This window comes from Trachurus trachurus (genome assembly GCF_905171665.1).
Source record: "Trachurus trachurus genome assembly, chromosome: 6".
Classification (NCBI taxonomy): Eukaryota; Metazoa; Chordata; class Actinopteri; order Carangiformes; family Carangidae; genus Trachurus; species Trachurus trachurus.
This window is the reverse complement of record NC_139897.1, coordinates 22,365,251-22,386,417: the sequence shown is the minus strand read 5'-3', so window position 1 is coordinate 22,386,417 and position 21,167 is coordinate 22,365,251. Positions and strand designations below refer to the sequence as shown.

At 39.2% G+C, this 21,167-nt stretch overlaps 1 protein-coding gene across 2 annotated transcripts in view; it reads right to left on the bottom strand.

Moving 5' to 3' along the window:
• Positions 1–18,138: 18,138 nt before the first annotated feature.
• ranbp10 (RAN binding protein 10) overlaps positions 18,139–21,167 on the bottom strand; it is a 30,633-nt gene continuing 27,604 nt past the window's right edge. For both annotated transcript variants that reach the window (XM_083973687.1, XM_083973686.1), the window contains exons 14-15: positions 20,436–20,577; positions 18,139–19,223 (exon numbers count right to left, since the gene is read on the bottom strand). In XM_083973687.1, the coding sequence (XP_083829813.1) occupies positions 20,447–20,577 (131 nt within the window). In that variant the 3' untranslated portion in view covers positions 18,139–19,223; positions 20,436–20,446. The remainder of the gene's footprint in view (positions 19,224–20,435; positions 20,578–21,167) is intronic.

Below are 21,167 nucleotides of genomic sequence, written 5' to 3'. Positions count from 1 at the left end.
ATCTGGATGTAATTATGACAAAGGAAAGAAAAAGTAATACAACTCCTACTGAGCGACAGCTAGCTCTATTTAGTAGAGCAGCAGAAAGTCGACAGTCGTCTCTGTAGAGTTCATGCGACTCATCTGGATAAGCAACATTTACATCACATATTTATTTTATCATATTATATTATGACATATGTTTGATTAAATGCAAGAAGATGTTGTTTGCGCTGCATTCTCCATGTGCTAGTCAAGCCAAAAGATACAACAGGTTACTGTTTTATAACACATCAAATGACGGTTTTGACTTTGGTTACACAGTTTGGTTTTCAAACTGTTTTTTCGGACCAATCCAGTTAAACCACATACTAGACTGAAATGTAAAATTTCAGCACCACTGTGTTCATGTGTTGGATACACCATGGTCAATACTGCCTTTAGTTTCTATGTATTATAAAAATACAGCTTCTAAATTATGATTACACATATTACCACTATGCTACATGGTTTAACCTGGGATTTAAAGTAAGCCAGAAAAGGTGGCGATACTTGAGGCAGAAATATAGGCCCTGTCTTGTCTAGTTCATCCTATAGGGCTAATTAATTTGTAAACCAATTTGAACACTTTCAGTTGTAAAGAAACGTTATCATTTATTATTTTCATCCCAGCTGAGAATGACCTGTAGCAAAAGAAAAAAAATGTAATTGCTGAACCTATTAATTTAACATTCATTTGTTTAAATGTACTTTTGCAAAAAAAATTAATCACAACATAAATTATCTCCAGAATTGCAAATCATAATGTATGCCGTTGTCCAGAGGACACAGAAATCTGTTCTGTCACAGAGCGAATAATGAAAATGTGTCATCTTGGACGAGGAAGGCAGAGGCCCACTGCTCTTCAGAGAATTTCATTTTCTAATTCTCTGACAGACGCAGAGGGGGAGCAGAACACATGTACCTCCCCCTCACATACACCAATTACCACAATGAGCAAATGAAAGGCTGTGTCCCATCAGGGCCACCGTAGGGGGTAGAGAAAGAGAAGGGGGAGTTATACATAATTGCCCCCCCCCCTCTCTTCCCTCCACACACGCGCACACACACACACACACACACACACACACACACACACACACACACACACACACACACACACACACACACACACACACACACACATACACATACACACATACATAACCAACAATCATCATCTGCTGTCACCGTTGTTGATAATCCCAGAGTTGTCTGTTCCGCATTCGTGCAGATTGGCTCTCCCTGCTCGCATTCGCTCTCTTTGTTTTTTTCTATTTTTTTTATTTCATTTTATGTTTTTGATTATTATTATTGTATTTCTCTGTCTCGCCATCAATTTCTTGTCTCCATTTCTCCATCATGCCGTTTTACCCACTCCAGCAGATTTTCCCCTCCTTGTCCTCCACATCAACTGTCATCGTGCTCGCTGACATTTTCACTCACTTAGTTTCTCTCTCTCTCTCTCTCTGTCTTTTTTTTTTTTTTTTTTTTTTTTTTCACAGAAATAGCTCTGACAAATTATATAGGAAGAGTCTGTCAGGTCAGTCAAGATGATTTCCAGCTTTACAACATCCAAAGAAAAACAATGACTTACAGTGATGGCTTTGGGAAAAAAAAAATCTATCGGTGCCTTCATTATTAATGCAGCTGTTGTTATTTTACCTTTTATTAAGGTATCAGTATCAATAAAGAACCTCTGCAGACTTGTGAAGTGAAAGCAACAGTGTTAAACTTAGAATATGTTGCTTCCTGTTTAAATTTTTCTCTGCGTCTCAAAGAGGCCACAACTTTAAATCTAAGTGTAAAATCTCAGCGCATGTTCTTCTCACTGCGGCGCCGAGTCTCCGCAGGCTAATTGAAGTCAACCACAGGGCACCGCTAATGATCAGCCTACAGCGACCCGTGATGGTCTGTCAGCTTTCTGTCTGCAGCCCTGCGTGGTATTTAGAGAGATCATGAAGGTGGAAGGAAAATGAGAGAAAAGGCAAAGAGTGAGGTAGAAAATATATATATATAAAAAGAGTGAGAGAGAGAGAGAGGAGAGGGGGAGGTTGTGGAGGAGAGGTGGAGGTGGAGGTGGTGGGTGTTAGACAAATGACCCAGGTGATGAAATGACCACCACGCTGTGCAGGAAGTAGCCACATCTGGCTCTGTGGACTTCCGCTCAGTGGCCATTATCCCTCCCCCGCTCCCCCCCACCGCTCCAAATTCACTAACACAGAATCGATACGAGCAGGAGGAGGAGGAGGAGGGAGGAGGGAGGAGGAGGAGGAGGAGGATGGGAGCTGTGGATGAGGTGAGAGGAGGAGGAGGAAGAGCAGGGTGGGCTGCACAGAGTGTAGAAGGAAAAAAGGGGGAAAGTCAGTAAAGGAAATAAAAAGGAAAGGTAAAAAAAGGGGGGGGAGAGGAGATAAAATAGGGAGTGAAAGTGGAAGGAAAGAGAAGACAAAAGGAAATGGAAAAGGAAATACAAACAAAAGAGAAATAAAAAAGGAGAAAGGAAGGGAAAGGAGGGAGGATAGGATAGGATAAAAGGGGGATAGATGAGAAGAAAGGAACGAAATAAAGGATTTTAAAGGACAAAAAAGAAGAGACAATAAGAAAGTAAAGGAAAAGGAATAAGAGCGGACAGAGGAATAAGAGAAAAAGGATTTAAAGAGAGGATCAGTGGATTTGTGTAAGAAGGAAAGATAAAGGACAAAAGACAAGGAGGAAAAGCAAGAAGACAGAAAAAGAGGGAAAGAAAGGCCAGAAGAAAAAGGAATAAAACAATGGATAAAGAAAGAAAGAAGAGCAGAGGATCTAGTGCACAGATCGGAGCAAGTTGTTTCTCCGGTGGTTAAATCAACAGCCTGACAGCAGAGCGTTTCAGACAGACGGTTTGTGCTGTTTCATCTCATCAGTGTCGGCTGTTTGTGTTTTACTGCGACGGCGCTCGGCCTCTCGTTTCCTGCAGCCGGTCAGATGAAGCTGCTCCTCTCTGCCACGTCTGCTCTCGTGGCATTTAGGTTTACGAGCCCCCCCCATCTGCTGGCAGTCAACCTCACCAGTTAGATATAACCTTAAAAAAAACACACACACACACACAAACAAAACAAGCACCAAGCGCTCAGCCAGTCAGATGCAGCAACGTCCTGTGCTGTGTTACTAAAGCAGAAGTGTCCATCCAGAGCTTCACAGAGACACAGACCATGATGGTTTACGTCCCTTTAAGTGAAAGGTTAAATCGTTGTATCACTGCTCAATTAGAAGAAGATAAATCTCCTCTTTCTGGAGTAAGAAGACTCTTTTATGGGTTTTTTTTACTGCAAAAAACAAAAAAAAAACTCTTAATATTTCTCAGTTAGGTCATATTTAATTTCTTAAAGATAGACGTGGACTGAAAAAAAAAGAGGAAGTGACTGATATAACCCATAATAACACCTGTAGAATATAATGTGAACCAGCAGAGTTATTAATCTAAACTTGATGACGTTTGTAAAGGTTAATTCTACCTCTTCTACATCTAAAAAGTTCATTTTCAGTGACGCAGAGTTACAGTACATTATACTATATTCAAAGGTATACTTATTAATTTGTCCACTTCCTCCTGTCCATGGTACTATTGCATTTTAAAGCACTAATGCACATTGACCACATTTAAAAAAAAAAAAAAGAAGCTTTGTCCACGTGAAGTGGGAACACGAATTAAGATAAGCTCCTATGGCACTGAGGAGAGTCTCTCTGCATCATTAACATGAAATCTTAGTTGAATTCATCATCATGAATGAGTGGTTAATGATTTGATTAGTCTACCATATATGTAAAGGGAAATTATTCACATTGGATATGATGGAATATGATAAAAGCCCCCCCCCCCCCCCCACCCCCACCCCCATCCATCGCTCCTCTGACAACCTAATTGAACATCAGTTTAATATAGACCATTACCAGAAGAGAAATGAAAGTCTACCAATTTGAACACTCATCAGCTTCATTGTGAACACTATACTGTCTTCTTCTCCCAGTTATTTCTATCTGTGGCTCTCAATGAAAGGACCTTCATCCCAAAGTGAGGAGCATAACTTAGCCCCGCTCTAATGACACAGAACTATTCAGCACGCCGCCCATAATTGTTGGACCAGGGCCGGGGGAGAATAATAGTCCCAAACCCCTCACGCTGCGATCCGAGCTTTTCTTCCACACAACTTTGAGAACATGGCAGTGACCTCAGACCTCCAGAGAGAGACTGAGAGACAGAGATAACTAGAGCCAGTAAGTTATGTGAACTATGGGGAGCCCATTATTTCTTAATATGCTTTTTTAATGTGAAAATTAGAAGCAGACTGGACGTGGAGCTAATTCTCAATGTGTCATTCTGTGGTTGTGAGTGTGTGAAGTGTGTGTGTGTGTGTGTGTGTGTGTGGGTTCATGGGTTTAACCAGGCAGCATGTCCTTGCGAGGCAATCTTCAATGTTCCTCGGCTAATACCTGTAACTCAGTGGCTGATACTGGACGTTAATGAGTACTGAGAAGGGCACACCTCGTCAGGCAGAGAGGGAGAGAGAGAGAGGGAGCAGATGAAGAGAAAGAAAGGAGAGCAGTGCTGGTCTAATGAACTCATAGCCGGCTTCTACGCTGTCACTCTCCTGCTCAGCGCTGTGACGTGGACAATGCCGCCACATTGTTGGGGCCCCGGCATTGTGCACATACTAACTCAGGCAGCCGGCAGCAGACCCATAGAGAATCAATGAGTCCTGTAACTTAAACTTGGTGGCAGCGCAGGGCCAGCGAAGGCAGATGTCATTCTCAGTATTGTTTGCCGATGACAGCCGCCTTTGATGAGGCCATTGTGAGGAGAGAAACTCGACAGAAAACTGCAAGACACGACTCGGTGTTAGAGTATGTGGAGGCTGCGAGTTCACCACAAGATGATAAAGACGTGTACTATAGACAGCTTCAGCAGCAAAGGGAACAGTTAAGGACAGCGATTATTAGTCAGGGGATGGGGGAGCGGGGTAAAAAGAGGAGGTTCGAGTCCGACTCCTTTAACGCACTTATTTTATTCTAGCTTATGTAGCTATTTTATTTTTTGCCTTTCCTTGATAGAGTGGCATAGATCAGGGATATGTAGTTCACTTTATCTATATTTCTATTTCTATTTTATATGTATTTGGATTTTGAAGTTAAGATACCATAGTTCATTTTTATGCAGGTGATAGCATAAATTTTGCAATTTTCAATGTTAACGTTTTGGGAATTCTATTGAACATATTCACAGCGTCGCCATCGTTCCTTACGTCATCACTCGGGGTGGGTAAACAAACAAACAAATAATTAGCCTACTGCTTCCCTGGCTGCAAGCCGTACAAACATCGGGAGTCTGATAAACTGCTTTCCTTTCATTGCTTCCCGGTTGATACAGATTTGAGAAAGGCATGGGTTGTTAACATCCGAAGGGACATGGGGCCATATTTCAAAGTAAAACAACATTTGGGTTAAACTGATTTGAATTAAGTTAGCAGGCATTAGCTGCAACTGCTAACGTTAACGTTATGTGACGGCGCTGAATCTTTCCGTTTCCGTCGGGGAGTTTTTCGGCAAGTAGGCCTAGTCTCTGCTTTTACCTCTAAAACAACATTGTCTCGTAACGTTCTGTTATTATCTCATAGTGTGGTGAATGTGCAGGTCACAACTTGTCCACCAGAGCGTTTTGGAGTTGTTGGATAGTGTATTTGATGAGTTTGATGAGGGAAACCAAGAAATGCCATGGGCCTCCGTAGCGTAGCTCTGAGCAGCTCACGGCTCTGCTCCGCCGTTCTAAAAATAGCTTGTACCGACAATTAAAGGTACTCCTAAAACTATAGGGATTATGGCAATGGGCCACTTTGCCAAAATGTTGAATTATCCCTTTAAGAGGAGATTATAGTGGATGAATGCATCAACAAATCACAGGAGAGCTGCGTTTGATTCCCATGTAAAACCAGCAGATTATAATTGTAACAATGACAATAAAGAGCCTTTAATATTAAAGAAGTTGTTATTTTAAACCATGATATTTTCCTAACAAAGTAGTTTTTCTTCTTTTAAAAAAAACAAACAAAACAAAGCAAGAGTGATCATTATTATACAGTAACCATGGTGATCAAGGCAGGTATGTTGCTGTCAGTTCAGTCTACTACTGTACATGTTTCTTATTGTAACCATGACAATCAAGGTCTGGTATTAGGCCTGTCGACCAATAGGAGGAGGGGTTGTTCAGGGGACAGGTCGACTTACCTCGGGCTGTGACAACCAACCTGCAGCAGATGGTTTTATTCAACCAAATGCCACGAAAAGATGTATCCAAAGGGCAATACTCAAATTGAAAAGAAAAAAAAAAGCAAGAGATAAAAACATGTCAGTCAAATTAATTTAATTTAATTTAATGCAAAACTGACCATTAGCCTACAACAAAAATAGCATATTGCAATGTCTGCTTAAATAATCTTTATTTATTTCTTTATTTTGCATGTTATAGAGTACTGTACAATTTCAGCTTCACAAAAGCAGCTATTAAAAGGATTAAATACCAAGGGTTTTACACATATAACACATTCATTGTTGCAGGATAATACACGACTACTGTATGTCAGGCTTTGGCACACAATAATTTGGTGTTTTGTTGATTGACTGTTATAACATTTATGCCACTTACTTAAATCCCATAATGTAAAGAGGTGCTACACACACACACACACACACACTCTCTTGGGCTGACAAATGATCTGAGGAAGAGTGGAGCAGAAGCTGATTAGCACCCAGGATGTGAAAATCAATTAAAGAAGAGACACAAGGATTTGCCACTTTTTTTGGAGGGGGGGTGGGGGGGGGGTGGGTGTTGAGAAAACAGTATTGTCCTTGTGGAAAGCTGTAATTTTACAGTAATCACACGCTTTTAAGCTTGTGAAACAGCAGCCTGGGTAATGGGTGCTTTATACTAAACACCACACATGCAGACCTCTGTGGTGTATTTTAATATGCAAACCAGAGAAATCCATTTGTCCTGTTGTGTCATTTCAGACATCAATCATCCATGTCACGACTAAAATAGGAACCTGTTACTTCATATCTGGGAGGAGGAGAGTGGGGGAAAAAAAGCCACTTCTCTGAGATATGAAGTTTTCCTCCAGTTTTAGCAATGTACAGATTTTAAATTATACATTTAGCAGCTCAACAGCCGCAGGTCCTGCTCCTTAATGGGCTTTAGACTGAGGGTTGATTGGGTCCTGTAGAGCCCCAACCCCAACAAGGAGCTGAAAGGCTCCCGGAGAGCAGGGATATGAATAGAGAGGTATTGAAGCAGGTATTGAGATCCTAAAGAGTCAGGTTTGTGTGTGTGTGTGTGTGTGTGTGTGTGTGTGTGTGTGTGTGTGTGTGTGTGTGTGTGTGTGTGTGTGCTCTATTCAGGTCTTAAGAGCCCTTATCCCCGAGCAGTAAAACATGGAGCGCAGCACTCCACGACCCTGTCGGTCATTTCATCTACTTCCAAATGTCACCGTGTCACAGACCTTTGTTGAGATCAGCAAGCAGGGCACCAGTGTGTGTGTGTGTGTGTGTGTGTGTGTGTGTGTGTGTGTGTGTGTGTGTGTGTGTAGTGTGTGTGTGTGTGTAGTGTAGAGTCGAGCACACATGAATGAACTGACAGACGAAGGTTAAAAAAAAGAAAAAATAGAGCAATAATAAAAAGAAAAAAGAAAAAGGAAAAGCCTTGAATTGACAACTTTATAGCTCTGCTGTGCTGCAGCTTTGTGACTCCTCTGTCACATTAAAAACCATCAGCCGGGGAAGATGGCCGCCATTAAACATGGAGTAACACATCTTTACCATCTTGGCCCCGTAATTAAAAAGCAGGAGTTCATCGAGGCTTGAAAACAGCTCGGAGCAGCAGATAAAGCCAATGATGGAGAAACATCACAAGCGTGTGTAGAAAGTCCACGTCTTCCAATACATTTTAAGAGGGGATAAGTAATTTTTTTGTTTTTGTTCCTTCTTTTCTCCCGTGGGACGGTAATGAGGTGGGAAAGCCACGTCGGTCAGTGTGTGGCATGGGACCGTTTACGTGGCATTAAATATTAATAGAAACAGAAGAACGGCGGAGAGGTCAGAGAGGCTGCAGCCCGGCGATATTAACAGGAAATAGGATGCAGCAGAGACGCTGTAGGCGGGCTACAGCTAAACAAGCCATTATCATTCATTTACAGGATATTTGTCATTCACAACACAACCTGCAACCCGCAAATAGTGTGTGATGTTTGGCTTGAATAACAGACAGCTGCTGTAAACGGTTATCTCACTGCTTTATTCTCACTCACATTTGCACTTTATTTTCCTTCTCTCTCTCTAGTCCTCTTATCTCTTTATCCCTTACTTACTTCCCTCGTCTCCTCTTGTCCCTCCCTCCTTTTCCTCCCTCTTTGTTATTTGTTTTCCTCCTCTCTCTGTTCTTTCCTTTTTCACTTGTCACATGTTTATTCTCTTAACTCTTCCCTCCATTTCTAGGTTCTTTCATTCCCTTCTCCCCCGTTCCTCTCCTCCTCCTTATCCAACATAGATCCAACTTTATTGACAGAGCTTTACAGAACCAATTCCAGGAGATTAAACTTGTGTCCTTTTTACTCTTCTGTTATTAAAACAGCCGCTCTCTCACAACTGCTCAGCTTTGTGTGTGTGTGTGTGTGTGTGTGTGTGTGTGTGTGTGTGTGTGTGTGTGTGTGTGTGTGTGTCAGCAGGGTCGCTCTAATAAATTAAATCATCAAGGTTGCTCCATCTCTCCTTTAGCATGTTGTTTCCTGTCCCTCACGTGTGATGAATGGATCACATCGCTGTCATTCATGTCACACAATGAAATAAAGCACAAACACATGGTAAATGCTTATATGTCATAAACACCATCAATGTTTAAGATTATTATTCTTCATTATTATTAATCAAACCTTTTCACAAGTTATTTTGCCTCCTGCCTTAGTCCTGTCGATAAAACAACATTTTAATCAAAGAAAAACGTCTCTTGTGAGGTCACAACTTACCAAAAATTAACAACAGCGACTCTTTTGTTATTCTCTCTGCGCTACAGTGTGACACGCTGTGGAAGACTAGTGATTTTGTTGTTGTAAACTCACGTTCTTGACAACAAGTCACAGTCTACCTCAGTGAGTCACGCCCACCACGCCTCCTCCACTGTCAGGTGTTTTCTTTCTTTTTCTGTATCCACCTGCTCCTCTGACTTCCAACGTCTATACTCTGGTTAACATCAGCTCCTTTATTGTAAGTACGTAATAGTGTTGCAAACGAGACTCAAACCGTGTCTTTGATGTATTTCTTTTTACTGTATAAGGACTTGTATGGGAAACTGAGGACTGAAGACTTCACCTTTAGGGTCACAGTAAGTTACAGAGGGGGAAATATTTATTCGATCCCCTGCTGAATTTTGTAAGTTTGCTCCCCCACAAAGAAATGGATGATCTATAGTTTTTATGGTAGGCTTATTTTAACAGAAAGTGACAGAATATCAACAAAACATCCAGAAATAATATCGTCATATAAAGGTTATAAATTAATTTTGATCAAGTGAAATAAGGGATCAAATGCTTATTTTCCCCACTGTACGTCCAGATTTCTGTTCAGTTTGACACATTTTACAATCAGTAGGGGGCCTGAAACTCGCAATGAGAAACACAACAGAGGAAGAAAAGAAACTGCTGCAGCTATATTTTTCTTCACGGACAACATAAACTCTATAAATGGTAACTAATCAGTGTAAATCTATAATGCCTTTATGAACTGCTATAAAAAGACTCCCTCATGTATGTTAAAGGTAAGTCCTCTCGTTTTCCTGCTTATTGAATCATGTATTGTTCTGTATGTAATTGTGTGATGATAGAATATATGGAAAACTAATAAAACATCTGCCGAACTCAAAGGAGAAAAAAAAAAAAAGAATACTGTCTTTCTTTACTGTCGCCTCTTGTACATGACTTTTGTACATACTGTATATGTTTTCAACTCAACTGTACCCTGAAATAAAAGCGACAGCCTGTAGCCGGGTGTGCGTGTGAGCTGATTAACGTGCTGCGCTCCGTATATTCCACCCCATTGTAAACCGCAGCCAGACTCCAACTGTGGCAATCAATTCAATCAGCAGCGCTTATGAACCCATTACAATCTCGCTGAGAGCAGACGGGAGCTGCATCCTTCAACTGGCCTCAGAGTAATTACTATTTAGCCAAGCCAAAAAAAGTATAGATGGATGGATGGATGGATGGATAGATTGATAGATAGATGATAGATAGATGATAGGTGGGTGGGTAGACTAATAAAACATGTCCATAATGACTCGCATGTGACTATGAATATGCATTAGAGCGATTGGGCAAAACGAGTGGGTGTTGCGTTATTTACACCCTACCTCCCCTCCTCCTTCACCCCCCCCCCCCCCCCCCCCCCCCCCCCCCGCTTGGAGGATGCGGTATCGGGTTGCCATGCCGACTGACGTTTACCATAGCAACCACGCTGAATGTTCCATCCCAATTCTGAAGGCCAGAGGTCTCGCAGCGCTGTGAGGACGGTCTACGGGCCTTGAGGGCATAATATATGATGTTGGAAATTCACCGCGGCCGCAGTGCAGAGGCAGAGGCAGTGGCGGCGGCCCACCACTCTCACCACATCGTGCATAATTACAGGATCAGCTCCATCTGCACAAGGAAAGGGATTTTTAAAAAAAGGAAAAAAAGAAAAGAAAAACATGCCCTAAGTTACATTTTCAAGCAGGTATTTGAACCACTAACCTCTGAACAGCCCAGCAGGGATTTCTCTGTCACCCGACTGGGGAGTTGCAGTGCTGCTGTAGAGTGTGTGTGTGTGTGTGTGTGTGTGTGTGTGTGTGTGTGTGTGTGTGTGTGTGTGTGTGTGTGTGTGTGTGTGTGTGTGTGTGCTCATAGCATAATGGTCAGGGGCCTTATAATCACTGTTTGTTTTTAAATCCCTCAACCTCAAGTGTTTGCTCCTGCAGCAGCGGTATACATTTTGTACAAGCTTCGTCTGAGAACTTATCACAGGTTAATTTATATGTTTTGCATCATTTTGTGTAACATTTTCCACAGAACTCTGCACATTTGGTTTTATTTTGTTACAGTGACAGAGCCCTTTACACCAACAATTACATGCAAACCGGCCTTGACCACAAACAGCCTCAGGTCAGGTCAAAATAAATATCACATTACTGCTACATTCTTGCATATTTGGAGACCTCTGTGTTTTTACATACCAAACATGATCTCATGCTTCTGAGAAACAAGCTCAAGACTTGATGTTGATAAATGACACAATGCATCAATTTTAATGTGGCACTAATTGAGCAAACTGAATAATAAATAACTAACAAAGGGGGTTATGCTTTCATTTATAACCGTCACTGCTGGCACAAAATGAAGTTCCCTTGCTCAATAAAACATGTTAAGATCCATTCAATTGACTTGACTGAGACAGACCAGCTTGTGTTATAATAAACAGGGAATAAAGATCAGTTTTGTCGTATCAATAAGTAACAGTTTCCTTGAAAAGCCAGAGTGCTCCTCCGGACGGATAACATGATTATTCATGGACTTTGAGACAGAAGCCATTTCTTAATCTTCTTAATCCGTCTTCTCATCTTTATAAAGCAATTAGAAAGAGGACATTTAAGTTACTTGTAACAATATATATATCAGACATGGACAGACAAACCCTCCAAATTAACAAGAACATAAAGATTGTGAATAAATAGCTATGACAAGGTGAGGCAGGTTAATTCATAGCACATCACTCAGACATGGGGTAATTGACAGTGCTTTACAGTAGCGATTAAAAAAAAAGCATATGACAGCGTTAAAATTGCATTAAAAAACATTTGAATAAATAATAAACATCTAAAATAAGACATGATTGCAATAAGTCAGGTAAGAAACTTTCTCTCTATGATGACAACTTGTGTGTGGACCTCAGCACTACACAACCTCTTTCCCCCACAGACATAAATGCACCACAGGCTTTGATTACAGCGGGGTCAACCTCCGTCTGCTACCCCAGAACATTTTCCCTGCAGGTAAAAATCACACTGTGGGCTTTTTATTCTTTCTTTAAAAAAAAAAAAAATCTGTGTCAGAAACAACCCAAAGTTGCCCCAGCAATAACCACCCTCTTTGGTGGTGCTGTGGGGGGCAATGCACCTCACAGTGTTTTCTTTCATATTAATCAACCAACCACTGATATCAATACTTATAACAGCATTTTAAAGTACGTGCTGAAGTGACAAAAGATTTTAAAGATTTAAAAAAAACAAAAAACTAAAGCATAAAAAGCTGTGAGCTGACTGAGGCAGCTCTCTGCAGACACGACCCAATTTTAAAGGTGTTTCATATGTAATTTATTATAAATAAAAAGTTATGCTTTATGTCCTGATTTAAATAAGCTGACAGGTTCAGCAGGAAGTATAGGGAGCTGCTTCTTTACAATACTGAACTTGTTCCTGTTGGTTTCGTTGATCCAGAGTGTAATGTCAATGAAAAGCTGAAAAGTGACTATCACGACCAAAAACTTGACTGTGGGGAAAAAAAAGGACTTTAGGTCTAAAAAGTGAATCCAATATTGACGTTTAACCCCGCCCTTCATGATTTTATTGGTTTAACTGTCAGGTTTGGGCGCAGTGAAACACTGACTGTGATTGGTTGCTAGTTTGGAGTGTCACGTGTACGATAACAAAGTCCTTAGTTCATAACATTGAAAATCTCCAAAGCTGGAAATACATATTTATCATAGCTACAACGGGAAATTCAAAAACTAATTAGTAACCATAACTATCAGATACATTCAATGAAATAAAAAATACCTTACAATGTTAAGGGGAAGTTACACATTTACAGTTTTGTAAGTGTAAAATAATTGGAAAATTAAATTATTACTGATCGTCCACATTTGCAATCACTATTGTGATTACTATAGGCTTACAGTAGCCTACAGAATTTGAAATGAATAATAATAATGAAATTCCAAATCTTTTTTTTTATTTCCATATTTTTGAATTCTCATTGAATAAATGAAAGAAAGAATTAATGATACAGGGATTCACTAACATGCACATGTGCAAAAGAAATTAATTTAAGTATTATATATTGCCAAGGGTTTTTAACTTCTCTTCTCTGGTCAGGGAACCATTAATACACTATAATATATTAACCTAGAAAACAGTTTGCTGCCATATTATTCTTTAAAATCTCAATTTACACAACTTTATATATAAGAAAGTGGCTAAACCCAAGAGGATCCTTCATGTATTAACCTAAATGTCTGTCGGTGCTGTGAGGGTAATGAATCCAACCTCCTCATGCCCTCTGCTGTACAACCACTGCAACACAGATGAGTACACCACAGTCACACATATAGGCTACTTCCTTTTGAAAACTGCATTACAGTATGTGTTTAGTATATAAAACAAACTGCTTCATCCCTTGTGGAAAAATAAAACATGTCTGTATGTTGCAATGATCAAGAAGCACTGGTTAATAGATTCATGTCACCTTAAGAAATGCTTTTATTTCTTATTTTATAAAATCATATTAATTGATTTAGTCATGTTTTTTGCTCAGTTAATACAAATAATAAAATATTAACCTGATTATTACCATGTTGTCTCACCAATAGGGTCTGGATTGATAATATGAGCTGACAGATCCTGAGTTTACTGAATTCATGTTGACTTGCCTCTCAAAAGAAAAGTTTTTCTTTTTAGCTAAATTTGTGCCATAAGACTTTTTTTTTTTTTTTACTATTCCTCTTTAACATGATGAAAACTATAATGTGAGCTGGGCCAAATTTGCATTGGATGAGGAGGATCCATACAATTACAACATTTATGCACTTCACGTCTGACAGCGAACACACACCGCTCAGCCGTAAGGTTAAAACCACTGACAGATGTAGAGAATAACGATGATTATCTCGTTACATTGACACCTGTCGAGAGGTGGGAAACGCTAACCAGCAGGTAAACAGGAGGCCAAGTGTGAGGTGCTGAGCAAAATTTGACAAGGACCAAATTGTGATAGGTAGACGACAGCCAGGTCAGGTGGGGTCTTCTTGGTATGGATTGATTAATATGGTTGGTGCATATATGTCATAGGTCATAGAGTGAATGTAGCACAAATTGCTGTGAACCTTAGTGCTAGTTAAGACGTGAAGCTGTGAGGCTGCAAAGCTACAGAGCAGCTTGATGTGTATAATGTGGTTACTGATCTTTAAGGCGAGATACTATAGGCAAAAACACTCTTTTGCACCAAAACATTTTGAGATTTTGAGCTATTTTTCTTCCTTAACATGTATTCTTTCAAAAAAGTCGAAAGAAATAGTAGAAAGTCCACATTAAGGTGGTTATTTTAGTTCATTTTGTCTTTTTCATCTCTAGATTTCTCCTAAATGCACCAAAAGTTAACATATGACATACTGTGCTGTACCTGTTGTCTGACCCATGTCATATCATAATTATGTAGGCTCCAAACATTGTCATTTCCTCCGTATCCACGACCATAAGTAAAAGTATGATTTACATTAATGATCTATGGAATTTTACAGTACAAATCTTTGGAGGCCGTTTTCTCAAAATTAGTTTTTCCTCAGACTCTGAGCTAGAAATCTCCACTTCAGCAGCACCTACAGACACCGAACCTTCCAGTTTTATTCCTGTCTATATTCTGAAGGTTTTTACAGACGAGTTTGTTGATATATCATTCAAAGCCTGATTTATACAACATTTTATTCCTAAAAACATGGCAAAATTAGATTTTTTTTTTTTTTTTGGTTACAGTATTTTCTCATTTACAATGTAATAAAAAGAGATATCCAAAATCCCCTCTGTAAAAAGTTCTGACTCTGATATGTCAACAAAATAAAACAAAGGGGCTTTATCCATTGTTCAGATTTCTGTTCTGGAAATGTATGCACATTAGCACATATTTCATTAGATATTGCCTCATTTACATATTTAAACATAAAAATAAAATACAAAAAATATTTGTCTTAATGTAAGTGATGAACTTGGGAAGTTTCATGGTGATATCATTTTTTAATTTAAAAAAAAAAGTATTTAAAAGTGCAAGAAATGTGTTACACATACAGAGATTTCCCAGTTTCCACTGTTTGTTGACAGGACATACCACAATAATCACTTGGTGGTACATCAGAGAGCAACCATAGCACCATTGGTGCTTGAATGTTTTTGGGGGTAAGTGTTACTGTTTCATTCAGCGTTTCAGTTCATAAAGTCAGAAGACACAAAGACACTGACCAATCTGATGCTACAAGGAGACGCCTGCTGAGTTTACGGTCTCCTCCAAACCTCATCCAAATCTGTATGTGGCCTCCAAAGCCTTTGCACTCACATTAATTGATTTGCATTGTGTATGTGCTCACAGTTTGCCCACGCTCTTTGTGACCTGCTGCACTAACAGGTCATTTATCGGCCGCGTTAAGCAGTTAACTGTCTCTAATCCAGCTCGCCTGTGGGAGGAAAATTATTAAATAACGAGACACACAAAATAAAAACAGATCGAACAATGATTTGCTTATGGATGTATTTTAATAAAAATAAGTCTGTCAAAATTAAACAGAATACAATATTTCTTCTTTAACATGTTTCCAGTACATAGGTTTTTTTTTTTCAATTATCATTTTTCCTTTTTTTTTTAATATCATTTTAAAGGTTTTAAAAGTCATGCTAAGTAGAGGGTAACTCATCTCACAATTGGTTTTTTTTCTTTCTTTTTTTTATAATTTTTTTTTCATTTATTTATTTTTTTTGCTAAAACTCAAAAGTCAAAATATGAAATTAAAATTATGATAGAAGTCAACTGTGCACAGCTTGTCTGTGATACCTTAATCCATTTCCCCAGCCTCTCCAAGAAGAAGTCCATGTGGCTTCAGAGGCCTCGGGGCCCATTTCCAAAAAAAGTTATTCACATCCCTCCAGTCCTTAAAACAATCACTGATCACATCAGTGGCTATGTCTATGCAGGGAGTAGAGGAGGGGGTGTGTGTGGTAACAGCGCTGAGACACAACCCAGGCTCAAACACGAAGGACAGCTGGGAGACTTGTTCCCTACAGGTATGCAACAGAGGTTGTTCTTTCACGTACAGGTGTGTCTTTGTGTGTTAAGTCAAGTGTGTGTGTTTGTGTAACATAAGTCCTTTACAGCTGTAGAAGCAGATGCCAAGTGTAGTTCTGTGTAGTTATTAGAATAATTCCTATTATAGCAGAAGGTGTGTTTATCCAAAAAAAAAAAAAAAAAAAGAAAACCCAAAAACAAACAGCCTGGTATAAAGTTTGACCACATACCCTGTAGTAAACCCCACACTGCATACACACATCTCAGGTATTATATATTTCTCTACCTTAGATGGAAATTCTCACATAAATGGAAATATACACTTCAGGGTGGATCCATGAGCCATTTTCCCAGGTCACAACAAAGCAGCGAGAGTGACGGTTTGCCACTGGTCAGACAACATTCAGTCATTGCTATTTGGTTGAAAATAGGTCCTGTGTAAAAACAAAAGTAAAATGCTTTTGATAGGCTAAAAGTTGTGGGATGGAACATTTTTTGTTTTTGATTGAAACCCAATTAGACTAATGATTCATATCAAAAATGGGGGTGCAGTCGAGTCAGAGGTGTAATTTTGCCACAAACCATAATCAGTTTACAGAAACAGAAAGCAGATGATGATGATGATGATGGTGATGATTTTGACCTCACAAATTAACAACTGCTTAGCGCTAACATGAGGCATACACAATTATGGATTAAAATGCCCAAATTATATGTCCAATATTAAATAAATAAACACAACATTATGAAAAACCACAATTTAATATTCAAAAGAAATATTTTTTTCACAGATCAAAACAGAATTCAGGCTCTTTATCGTCCACCTGGCTAGCTGGATAACTCCTGTTGGCTACAACAACTTTACCATTGAACGTTATGCTTGTTTTATCATAAAAAGTGTGTTTGTGTGTTTGTTAATGCATCAAATCTGTGTTTATGTCATTCATAGAGCTGTCTGACTTTCTCTGAGGCTTGTTTTACATACTGTAGTCACAACACAGCCAAATTAATATTAACCCGCTAACATTAGCTCTAAATGCTAAATAGTAAATCCAAGCTCACGCCAGCCCAGCTAGTTAGCCTGCTCATTGGGGGGCGTGTATAGCCTTGAGACATTTAATTTAAAAATAATAATAATAAAAAAAATGTGTGTTTACGAGCAGCAGCAATAACTAATTGGTCAACTTGGTCTTGCTACAAGCAAACAGGAGCTAGCTAGCTAAACCTCAGATAGCTGTTTCTGAGCCTGAGCTGGGAGTAAAATAAATGAGGGGTTGAGTTACTCTAATATCATTAAACATTGTATTGCATTAGTTTACAATTTCATGGTTTGGTTATGTTATTTCAATCCATCATTTTTGTATGGATTTATTTTATGTCCTAGTTATTGAATATTGGAGCTTTATGTGGTTGGTAGTTTCGTTACCACTGATGCGACTCTAAAATACAAACTCCTGCAGAAGTGACGTCTCTCAACTTCTTTGTAAATCTCATAGTGGCCAGCAGCGAACAATGAAAATATCCTTCTTTTTCATGTTGCATTCATGTTAATATACATGGTGGAAAAAAAAAACATTCTGGGGACAATCTTGATACATTGGGCTACATACAACATAATGGGAGAAGTCATAGTCAAGTTCGTAGTTGTTAAGAGAAATGGAGAGATCTCTGTCTAGGAACAAAAAAATGCATTTTCCCTCACAAACAGGACTAGATTTGAGTGGTTTGAAATAAAAAAAGAAACAGAGACTGTGATTCAATTATCACAAAGTGCACCCTACAATTAAAAAACCTTTTTGTTTGGCAAATTACTTTTACCTTTTTGAAATTCTAATTGCGACAGCACATGCACAGAGCAGGTCAGACTGTGGACGATATAAAAAAGGGGGGAAAAAATTAAAGACTCCTGGAGTGGATTGACTTTTTAGCCACACAAACACTTTGCTTGTTAGTCTGCCTTTGATACTGCTTCTCTCTATGCTGGCTTCAAGGTGACCGGGGTAATAGTGCCTCAGTCCTGAGAGCAGGTGTTGTAGATGCAGCTTGGGCTGAGCTCTGCCACCTGCAACCACCTCACTGATTGGTCGACGCTGTGGAATTCACAGCAAAATTAAGGCTTCAACACTTCCATATATATTTTAGTTCAATCACTTGCCATCACCCTTTTCCCCTTGGTTACTGGCAACGTGTGCCACTTCAATTATGTTACACACAAGTGATGTGTTTTTTAGGAAGGGTACTTTTTTCTTTGGCTACTCATGTGTTAGCTCACAGTATAACTATATATTAGAAATGTTCAACTTACTGGAATAATTGGGGGCTCAAGTTATGTTTTACATCAGTTCGGTTTCCATCAACGTTAGTGTTAACAACTGCGCTGCACTTCACCAGAGCTAATGATCTGCTCCACTCAGTCAGAGGTGTTTTCATGCTGGCAACTTGTTGAAATAAATGAATGCACTTCCTGGTAGAAGTTGAATAAAAAGCTCAGAGTTTGTACTACAGAGTCGGTCTGTCTTTTTTATTTTTTATTTTAGTTTTTTACATTTTATTAAAGATGATGTCATTTACATCAGGTTCTGTTAAGCCTGACCTGCAGTTGTGGGGGTCACTGTGGCAACCAGCTGTGAGTATTGTGGTCTGTGATATGGTGAACAACAACAACGATGTGAGTAAAAATACTGATTGTAGGGAATCAAAATCCACCCATTAAAACAAGAAAAAAGAAAAGAAAAGGGGAATTACAATTTGTTTTGTCCAGGATGAGCACAACAAACTGACAAAAAAAGAACTAAAAAAAAAAAAAAAAAAGGCTAGATAAACAGAATAATAATTAATTATCTTTAAATAGTGTCACACGTTTCTTTATTTGATAATACTAAATTAAAAGGAAGCTTTCTTCTCTCTTGCTCTTTCCTCCGCTCCTCTGTCTGTGCCGCTGACTTGGTCTGACGGACAGCCAAACACACCAATCACACGCATGCTCTTTCCTCCGTCGCCATGACAACTACCTGCTGGACATGCCTTCTCTCAGTGCTACTTAACATTAACCTGTGGAGAGACGGGGTATTCATCTAAGCAAGGTAATGACTGAATGCAGCAGGATTAAAACACTTTGCATTTATATTATTTATGTACAGCATAAATATCCTGTTTTGTTTTTCACTTTGTTTGTTTTGGAGTAATTGACCTCTCGCCACAATGTGGAGAAGAAAAATAATGAATGAGATGGTCACTGCTTTACAGTAGCATCGTCATTATTATTATTATTATTATTCCATTATCGTCTATTGTGGACACCCAACAGGCCAAGTGTCACACGTCATTTACCTTGGAAAATAAAAAAATGAAAGCTAAAAAAATAAATTATTTAATGATAACAGTCAATAGAGCAACCATTTGTAATTGTGTAAAGCATCAATACTGTTGCTATGGTTACTTCTAAATGCCTTCAGTTGATGCGGAGCTGTGATCGCTGTTGACTGACACAACACTGGGCCTCATGCGATTAATTTTTCTCTTTTCTTTTCCTCATCCTCTCTGCATTTTTCCATCATAAATTCACAGCGAAAACTGCTTGTTTCACCTTGATGAAAGCTGAGTGCATAAGATTTGATAATTAGCAGAGTCACCTCCCTCTAATTGATGCAATGTCAACTAATCTGCTGATGTGCGGTTTCAGTCACAAAAACTCTCACACTGCAGAGTGCTGCAGAACAGACAACACACATTTAACAGTGGTCATATCAGAGGAGCTGAAACAAGCAAAACCAATGATGGTGTAGCTCACATCAAAGAGCGCCCGATAGCACCACAATTAAACTTGTGGCTTGTTTGATATTAAATCAAATGAAATGGTAAAAATGTCCATGACATAAAGAGGTGGTGGTCAAAGCAGTGTGACACTTATGCAGATGGACGAGAGAATATATTCCATTATACATTAAGTGACAAATAGTTTGTTAGCTTTTTAGTTTAGTTGATAAAAAAGACTATTATCTATGAAGTCACCATTATAATATAATTGTTGTAATTATAAAAATCATACAAGTGTTTCCTCCTGTGCATAAAGGCAGACTATCTGTACATGACCCATGTAACAGGTCATTTCTAACTTGAAGAAAAAGCTAATTTCTCATACATGCTACATAATATGAACAAATCTGTATGAGCGGTTAAAGCATGAGACCCGTTATGTGTGCGATATACCTCCCTAGCAAACAACTGATAGCTAAGTGTTTTCCATTGTTTAAAGTGACTCACCTGGACCTGGGCTAGTGCAAAAAGTTGTCTACTCTGGCGAAGGAGCAGGAACCGGACCGGACTCGGGCCATGAGCTGAACACACTCTGTGGCCTGACCCAGTGCTAACATCAGTGGAGGCTGCTTAGGCAGGTTTTGGGACTCTAGATCAGAAAAACACAACCAGGTGGGGGCAAGATGCAATTGTTAGGGAGCGACATTTTACTTGCTTTTTATGTGTATGTGTTTGTTTTTTGTTTTTTTACGGGTGTATTTGCCATGACCATTGCAATGCTTAAGTTCACACTAATCATATTTTTTTCTTCACTGTTAATAACCGATAATTTGATTAATTTTGTATGAATTTTGTATAAATTCAAATGTGCGACATTTGTTAAAACTCATCTCTTTCTTTCTGCTGCATGTTTGTTCATTCACCTTCAAGTTACAGTAAAAGAAAAACCTGCTGAGTTTTTCAGCCCCACTCAAAAGTAGTCAGAGACTAGGGCTATTTCCCTCTCAACAGTGTTAGTCAGAAAGCTAATTTTACCATCTTATAAATCTTAAAAGGTTTCTACATTCAAAGTGTTGCCAAGGGAGCTGGGGAACGTATTACATTTAGAGAAAATCAGGTACATTATGTCAGCCTGGCAACCTTTTCTCGATTCAATGCCTGGAAGTTGACCTAATGCTAACCTGCCACTGTGCCATTATCGGTGTCCTGTTTGTCACACGTCAAAAACCTCTGTCAGAA